General features: G+C 36.3%; 1 protein-coding gene across 1 annotated transcript in view; it reads right to left on the bottom strand.

Annotated features, from left to right (window-relative positions):
* Nucleotides 1–9,336, bottom strand: part of LOC107751391 (roundabout homolog 2-like) — a 79,943-nt gene that overhangs the window by 31,481 nt on the left and 39,126 nt on the right. Inside the window, exons 6-7 of the mRNA XM_016567113.1 lie at nucleotides 8,930–9,057; nucleotides 7,562–7,573 (exon numbers count right to left, since the gene is read on the bottom strand). Coding sequence (XP_016422599.1) covers nucleotides 7,562–7,573; nucleotides 8,930–9,057 — 140 coding nt within the window. The remainder of the gene's footprint in view (nucleotides 1–7,561; nucleotides 7,574–8,929; nucleotides 9,058–9,336) is intronic.

Here is a 9,336-nt window from a genome sequence, read left to right as displayed (position 1 = left end):
TGAAATTATACAGTCTAATATAAATCAAACATTGCACTTTTTTTTTTTCAGTTCATGATTAAAATGCAGTGGTTGCCTCTAATTTCAAATGGCTATGAAAAATCAAGGTGCAATACAGAGTGAAGAATATGCTAATGTTATTTTTTTTTTATTTCTGTACCTGAACATCTACAAACATAAAAACCTAAAGCATCATTTAATTTCTATGTTTGGGCTATAGGCCTATATTTAATTATGCTATTACTTGTAATTTGTTCATTTGTTCTTATTTACTGGCTGTCACTTGTCTTTAATAATGTTTAAACTTTATATTTATGTTTATTTTTGGCTAGGGATTTTTGCTGTGGTATCGAAATTGAAATAGAGAATTGTAACATCTAAATGGTATCTAAAATATTGGTGTCATATAAGCTTATTTATTAGAATACAAGATAACAGATCAAAAACAATAACAGCAACTATTTTATTTTTGCAGCAGGGCCAGTGAAAATGTTGGCAGGGCAAGTAAAAATTGTAACCACTGGCCCGACCGGGCCAGTAGAAAAAATCCTTAGCGTTGATCCCTGAATGTTGCTTGAGACCTGTGTTCACTTTCGTTCTGAATATCTGTTTTTTTCATATGCAAGAAATGTGCCTGAATGAGGTCAAATGAATCCAAAAGAGTTAAGACTTGCTAGTCGATTAGTTGTACTCAAAAATATGTAGTCTTGCATATTTTTCCCACTTATCTGTCTTTTTTTGCGGATGGATGGATGGATGTTCAGTATATTCCACTTCCTGTCATTTCAATTCAACTTCCTGTGAGGTGTGGCCATTTCAATTCAAATTCTCACTCATCGATTGAAAGGAAGCCAATTCTTCCGTTTTTAATTGTGCCCAACCCTGATACTGTAGGAATATTAGTTTCCATATTAGTAGAGGATGCTACATGATAGACGGGGTTTGGAATTTTAGCGTCGACGGTGGAATATAAATTAAACTGATGATCGGCCTTCAGTTGTTGGAGCTCGGCTGGGCTGATGGGTATTGATTATTTCCGTGCTATTGCCCTTCATCAGACGCCTGTGAATGTGCAATGCTGTCACCTTTAACCTTCACCGGCTAATTGATTTCTCATCCTCCTTCCCACTCCTGTGCATTTCACACACGATTAGAGTGACGCGTCAGCTCTGACGACACGCATTTATACTCAGGAAGGTCTTTCTCCTTTAGCTCACCTTAAATTTCCCACTAATTCATCAAGCTGAAGGGTTGATAGCGTTTGTTCCTTCCCTACTAATGCGCCTAACAAACTGAACTCTATTTGTCTCACGATCTACCTCAATCACTCTTTTATTTCACCCCACCCCACTGGCTTAGTCTCTCCTTTTTCTATTTCTTTTTGTCTCTTTCATTACAAAAGTTAAATACAATCCAAAAGATGCAATCTGCATCAATGCAGCTGTCTCAGATCAATTTTCTGATTGGCTCCCTGCCTGCCTGCTGGCTTTTTCTCGTAGACTCTGTCGTTGAACGTAGGTTGCATCACAGCTTGGAGGCGACAGGCATGTTGAAACAGAACAAGGCCCAATAGGGAGCCTGGCCACAGGGGTCATTGAGGTTGCTGTCCAGAGGTCAAGCAGGAGCCATATCGCTGACCCTGGAGGTCAAATCTGAAACACATCCCTTGTCGCTATAATTTGGGACACTAGTATAGAGATACCTCAAAGCAAACTGGAGAGGTAATGATACCAATTTCCAATTCCCTTTGCATTATTGACTGTATTTCTAACCTGGGCTGAAGCAAGGACTGAAATATTGACTTAATGATATGTAATACCTCTCTCTCTCTAAATATACAAAAATGAATATATATGACTGTGAATATATATGGGGAAAATGAGATGTTACTGAAACACACGCTGTCTCAAGGGATTTCACTCTAAAAATATGTAGCAACAAGAAGAGAAAGCAACAGAATGTGCCTTAGGCTGTGATAAATAATTACCAGTTAAAACAACATTACAGAAACAGCATGGAGTTTTGAGAGAATGGAGGTGTCATATGCATGCTAATGTGGTATGACAGGGAGAAGATTTAGGGAAAGGATTTAAAATATACATAATACCTCTACCACCACCAAACAGGCCACGCTTTTCGAAGACAAATCAAGTGGATGAGAATGCCAGCTCTTTGAAATATGGGCCAAATAATAAATATAATATAATAAAAATAATAACTTTGCAAATATATATATATATATATATATATATATATATGTATAACTGCTGTCAAATCAATCGTAATCGTAAAAGTTTGTTTTTACATAATACATGTGTGCCATTACCTTAAACTGTTAATTTGTGAAATAAACATTACTTGGACACATTGACTTCTGATAACAGATCACTCTAAATTGTAATGTAGACACATGCATTTTCTGTAAAGCTGCATTGAAACAATGTGTATTATGAAAAGCGCTATACAAATACATTTAAATTGAATTGAATGTGTGTGTACTGTTTATATTTCTATGTATATATAAATACACACACATACATTTATATATTTAAGAATCTCTCTCTCTCTCTCTCTATATATATATATATATATATAAAACGATGCTACAACTATTACTACTACTAATACTAATAATAGAAGTACCATATTTTCAGTTAAATAAAAAAAATGGCTGATGCTTTCAAGTACTGAATAAAATACACAGTACACAGTACACAACACAAAAATACACAAATGAATACTTTAAGTAAAGGCACAATAAATTGATCAAAAGTGTAATGATAATAATAATAATAATAATATTAACAAAATAATGTTAAAAAAATAATAATGTTAACAAAATGTTAACAAAATAATATTAATAAAATTGGTTATTAATATTATTGCCAGGGATAAAAATAAACTGTAACTGCCTACTTTAAGTCTCTTCCTCAAAATGTCACAGATGATAGAAACAATAACATAAAAAAATCTTTACTACTGCTACTATAATAATAATAATAATAGTAATAATAAAACTTTTATACTTTCCACTTTATTTTATTATTAAATTATTATAATGGATAAACATTCATTTATCTTCTAAAGTTAGATAGGGAGGGAAAAAACATAACTGCTCAGCCATAAAATCAACTACAACTATTCCAAATTATAGATAGAATGCCATCTGTTAAGATATCTATAAGTCTTTCTGGACATCTCTTCCTCGAAGTATCACAGATGGTGTATTTAACAGAATAGCAGTAGACAGAGCTGTGAAGGTGCCACACTGGCTGGCTGGCTAGTGACAGGTCAAAAGTGTCAGCCACTCACATAGGCTAAACAAAAGTGCTGAAGCTAAAAATTATTCATGGAACTTCATTTCCTCCCAAGATGGACCACAACACGCACAAGGATCTGACACCTTCACGCTCCCTCTGGGAGAGTTAGTGGTTAGTGAATACACAGCCACAAACTCGTAAGCAGATTCATCGCCAACAAAACGTGTCTTCAAACATTGCGTCTATCCCCAGAGGGACTTGCCATGACAGGCAGTTGTCAGCGTCGAACAGTGAAGCAGACAGAAAGTGTGGAAGGGCCATGCTTCAGTGCTCAGCGCTGCAATTAAAACCCCCTACATGCAATTAATACAGTCTTTAGAGTGTAACCGATTAAACGCTTTACAGCATTGCAGGTTATCTACACCAATACAGGGCATATGTTTACAATGCCTAGCTGAGCAGCCGTTTCTGTCCGGCAAGACCTGCCAAATTCATACGCTGTATATTTACTGCATAATCAAAACGAGAGCGTCATCTGCATAAATGCGGTTTCTCAGAGAGCTTGTGCTGTTTTAAATACTCCCCCTTGAGGATACAGTAATATGCATGGGCTAAGATCAGTCCTGTCAGAGTTTGGAATAGGACCCACTTTTTTTTAGGACAGCTTAAAATGAGCACAGTTGGAGAAGCGCCTCAGTGCATTGGGATTAATCTGGTGTAAATCGCTGCTACGTGGGTTTATTTCATATTTATTGTCTCAGCTCTTAGACATGCAAATGAAGAGGGCAGTTGAGGAAACATGCCGTGGATTATTTCATGACGCTGTGCAAATGATGAAACGAATCCGTCATCTTTAGTGGAAAGAAGACAGAATCTCTTCCTGTTTCTCCCTCGCACAAAGTCTAACTAATCTAACCCAGTGTGTATTAAACGTCTGGCTTTTCCACTGAATACAGAATGTTCTGACATACTTATCTGGCTTAGAAGCCTAAAACTAAGTTAATTTTATAACTGTTGCAAAACCCAAAATCTAGCTTTTCACTGTCTACATAGGCATCTACTTTTAAGAATGTGTGAAAAACGCAAGTTGATTTCAATAGTCTAGCATGTTGCTAACAACTTGATGCTCTGATAGGCACAAAGAAATTACATAGACACAAATATTAAGTATTTTATTTTCAATTAGATAACCTCTTTTGTATTGATATTTTCCAGTACTGAATAAAATACACTTGAAAAGGCTTATTGCAATGCTTTCTGGGATTGCCTTGTACACTACTTTTCAGAAGAAATTAATTTTTTTTGAAAGAAATTAATACTTTTTTTTAAAGCAAGGACGTGTTAAATTGATCAAAAGTGAAAGACTTTTACATTGATGCAAAAAAAAATATTTCATATAAATGCTGTTCTTTCTATTATATTTATTAATGAATAAATTTATCACAGTTTCCACAAAACTATTAAACAGCATTTTTCAATATTTTCAACATTGATAATAATAAGAATTGTTATTTGAGCACCAAATCAGCATATTAAAATGATTTCTGAAGGATCATGTAACACTGAAGTATGGAGTAACAGCTGCTGAAAATTCAGCATATCCTAACAAATTAATAAATTTAATTTTAATATTTATATTATAATAGGAAACAGAAATGCCAACTCAAATTATAATAATTATAATATTATAATTAGAATAATAGCATTCAATTCTAAACTACTATTTTTACTGTATTTTTGCTCAAATAAATGCAGCCTTGGTAACTAGTTGTGTCCTCTTTTGGAAGGCCAAACAAAGTAGTTTCGCTTTCACAACGAAACACAGCGTCACACACGGCGGCTTTAAGTGAGCGGTGGTCGGCGGCTAGAGTGAGGGGAGGCCACGGGCTAGAGTGAGCGTGGCCGGCGGTTTCGACGAAGGAGTGGCCTGTGGGCTTTCGGCAACCACATGTGACGACCCCGGGCTGGACTCCGCTTCGTCCACGGTGAAAGCCGATCTGGCGATCCACAGCGCGAAGTTGTAGTATTTCCTCAGCGACCAGCACGGATCAGCTCTAGGCACGACGAAGCGGATATCGTCCTCTTTTGGAAGACCAAACAAAGTAGTTTCGCTTTCACAACGAAACACAGAGTCTTCACGACATGGCGGCATCAACAATACTACAGCGAGAATAAAAGTTACGCCTTCTTTCTTTCCGTGAACATTTGGGCGGCGTTATGCAAATCTTCCCACATCGTGACGTAGACATGTGGGGGCGTGTTAGAACGAGCCGTTTTAGGTAGGCGTGGTTGACTCTTAACTTTTATAAAGAATATCTCTTTGGATTTGAGACTTTAGTCTTTGCAACTTTACAGATCTTCTTTATGCACCAAGAGCTTGTAACACTTCAAAGAGAAAGGAAAAATTTAAATCACATCATATGACCCCTTTAATAGTGAGAATTGGTCCCTATACTAAAGTGTTACCAAATCATCAAATTCTACACAGAATCTTTCTAAAACTGGAAATATATTTTTTTATTTTTTAAAGACTTGCCTTGAGCTATTTATAACAAACCTCTGAGCAATACAATTTTCCTTTAGGTACTGTTTGCAACAGCTTTGACATTGACTTCTTTGCCTAAAAATGTTGCCTAGGTGGGCAGCTCACTAGGTTTTGGATGATATTCTTTGTCAGGCTAAACAAAAAAATACCACAAAAACAGTTTGAGTAGCTCTAAAAGTACATTTCCCAAACTTCCATTTAAATGTAACTCATCCAAGACACAACTAACAAAAGAGAAAATAAAAGCACCAAAGACCCAAGTCGGGTTGTATGAAAACTACCACCCTGCAGGGAACGGTTTCCTTTTACCCCCTTTAAAAAGGAGTAGTACGCCCTTGCTTGCCTCTGAAAGCATGTTCTTTCTTTCATTCTGTTTGTCTGTCTGTCGGTCTGTCTGGCTAACACTGAAGATCTCTGTCAGCATCAGATATAGTTGTTCCCACTTGTGAAAAAGCAGTGTTTTTCCTTGACAGAAATAACATATCTGGAAATTACTTCTCGGTCACATGTACTCCTCATTGTGCCTTAAGTTAAATACAGCTCCTGCAAGAAAAACAAAGTAAGTGGTATAAAATTCGATTTCTAAAAAAGCCAAAAGTGAGAGTGTTTATTTTATGCTATTTATGAACACTTTTAAGGGTAAAACTATTGTAGGCTTGGTGACTCCGCAGGGCTTCAAAGCCAAACCCAAGAGGTTTCTGCTGACAATATGGAGTTGTTCTAGCTAACTGACCGGCCCACACAGCACAAAACCATTGTGGAAAAAAATCAGTTCCAGATCCCTCAGATCTTCTAGACCTCACATCCACTGATGCATTATGGGCACTACAGCGGTAATGTTCAAGCTTTGGAGCAGAGGACCTCTTATTCAGTGTCTCTGTAATTTGATCACGCTTTTCTCATAGTCTGGAGTGAAAGGACAGAGGTCACTCCTGCGCTGCGCTAGATAATGAATTTGTAACTCTCCTCAGTAAAGAACATCAAGAGCAGTCAAAAGACAGTCACACTTCAAAAAGCCTCTGAAGTTTCAAATACAGGTACTAGGGATATGCCGGTATCAAATTTTCATGTTGCGATTAATTGCTAATGCTTTTATTACGGTATACGGTATTATCACGGTATTGAAATTAAGTTTAAAAAAAAGTGCTGTCATAATACATTGTTGTGAATTGGTGGGTTTTTGTTAAATGTGAGCCAAAATCATCACAATTAAAAGAACCAAAGACTTAAACTACTTCAGTCCGTGTGCATTGAATTTATTTAATACACGAGTTTCACAAATTGAGTTGAATTACTGAAATAAATTAACTTTTCCACGACATTCTAATTTATTGAGATGCACCTGTATCTGCATTTTCTATGTCATTTGAAAACCAGTATCACTGCTCAGCGTATCTGAGTTAATGAGCTGCACTAGAATAGACACTCATTACTTCTGTATGTAGAGGGATAGTTCAATAGGGTTCCCAATAGGGTTCAGTGTTGTTTTGGACCACACTGATTTTCACTAAATGGACAAAAACAGTTTCTTCAAAATGCCTTCTTTTGTGTTTTGCAGAAGAAGGACACGACATGATGACATGAGGGTGAATAAATAACAATTTTCATATTTGTGAACTGTCCCTTTAAGTAGAATACTTAGGCACAAATGAATGGCCAGCGCAGGGTCTTAAATCTGTCACAAGCAATCACAGCCTCCAAAACATGTGACGCACAACCACACGCATGCAGAGAAATGAAATGGAATGGTACTTACGAGATGGGCCCACTATAATGGAGGTGAGGGTGGAGAGAGAGACAAAAAAAAATGGATAAAAATGAGATGAGTGGACTGGAAAGTTGGATTTTGTTTTGTATTTAGAACATGAAAGAAAAAAATAGTCTGAGTGATTAATGAAACACAAGTGGGATGAAACAACAACGGGAGGCAGTGACAGGAAAAGGAGATGAGGAGGAAGTGATGAGAGAAACTCTAAATTATGTTTCGTCCATGTCATATTGGAATTACCATAATTACAAGATGACTCTGAGCTGTTGACATCCTTGGACTCACAGAAATATTTGTTTCTATGACAACACTCAAAACGCTAAAAAAGATGCATGTGCACTTTTGTGGCTGATGGAATTTGTTTAAAAACACTTCCATATATAAAGATAATACTTACTAGAAATACTTTCATATGTTAATATAATGCTTACTAAAATACTTAAATATAATATCATATATAATACATATAATAATATGTAATACATTAATTTAGCTTTTTATTTTACATTTCATTTGCAATTTATTATTTTTTACAAAATCTTGATCAAAGCACACACTAAGCAACAATGGTTACAATAAAATTATAGATGTTTGTAAGTACTTTCAACTTTCAACTCAATTATACAGCCATTTTGGTTGTTTCTACATGATATTAAAATAAATAAAAAAGTGTAGAAGTCAGAGCTTTCAAAGCAAAATAACAACTAGTAATTTTGAGTTTCGACAAAAACATGAACAGTTTCGCAGTTGGAAAACTCAAAACTATGCTAATTCCAACATGACATGAACAAGAATGAACTTATGTTATAGATTCCTTCTGTCTGACAGTGAAGCCTACAATGTTTCTACAAAGCTGTACTAATAATATTTCACACGTTTCACTCACACGTTGAATCATCTTCCATCAGCTGTCAGGTGAAATCATTCACAGCAAGTGTGCTGCTATAAACATCTATTAAGTGTGTGGAATATTCTTAATGCGTGCATGTTCCCAAGCCCACAGTCATGTTTTATGAAGCAAGATGTGCCTCTAACCAGATGGAATTATGTTAATTGCATCTGGCAGCTTTAAAGAAATGGCTGTTGCCATAGCACTTCACTCCTGTAATCAGCAAAATGCAAGGCCAGCATGTGTGTGTGGGTTCGGGCTAATACAATTCAGACTCGGTTGAGTGTGTGTGAGAAAGATGCTATAGTCAGAGAGAAGAATATAATAGAATTATTGTCAAATCCGTCAGATGTGCTGCTGTGTGGACGTGCATGTGCATGTGTGTGTGTGTGTGTGTGTGTGTGTGTTTGAGAGAGAGTTACTGAGCTAAGCAGCATTTGTGCATCTGCACAGTTGTTGTAACTCACCGTGGACCTGAAGTGTTCCGGATGCTTCGGCTTTGCCCACGCTGTTCTCCGATAAACAGGTGTACGAGCCTTCATCTTCAGCCTTCACCTGAGTAAGGCGCAGGCTGTTTTCGGCACGGATCTCAAACCTGCCAGGAAACACACACATACACACACAACAAGTTATTGTCTAGTTTTTGCCTATAAACTGAGTCCCACCGTTCTCCGTCAGCTGTATCAGCAAAGTTTCGCTATATTGGATTTTAGTGCTGTAACGCTTCAGTGTGATTAACATCTGCTGCTAACAGTGTTCAATGAGATTTAAACTTTTATATACGTATACTATTTCCCAAAATAATTAATAAAAATATGAAATAAAAATATATTAAGTAATGATTTGTATATATATATACTGTATATACAGTATA

Source organism: Sinocyclocheilus rhinocerous, unplaced genomic scaffold, assembly GCF_001515625.1.
Source record: "Sinocyclocheilus rhinocerous isolate Xijiao unplaced genomic scaffold, SAMN03320098_v1.1 scaffold1624, whole genome shotgun sequence".
NCBI lineage: Eukaryota > Metazoa > Chordata > Actinopteri > Cypriniformes > Cyprinidae > Sinocyclocheilus > Sinocyclocheilus rhinocerous.
This window is presented reverse-complemented; position numbering and strand designations above follow the sequence as displayed.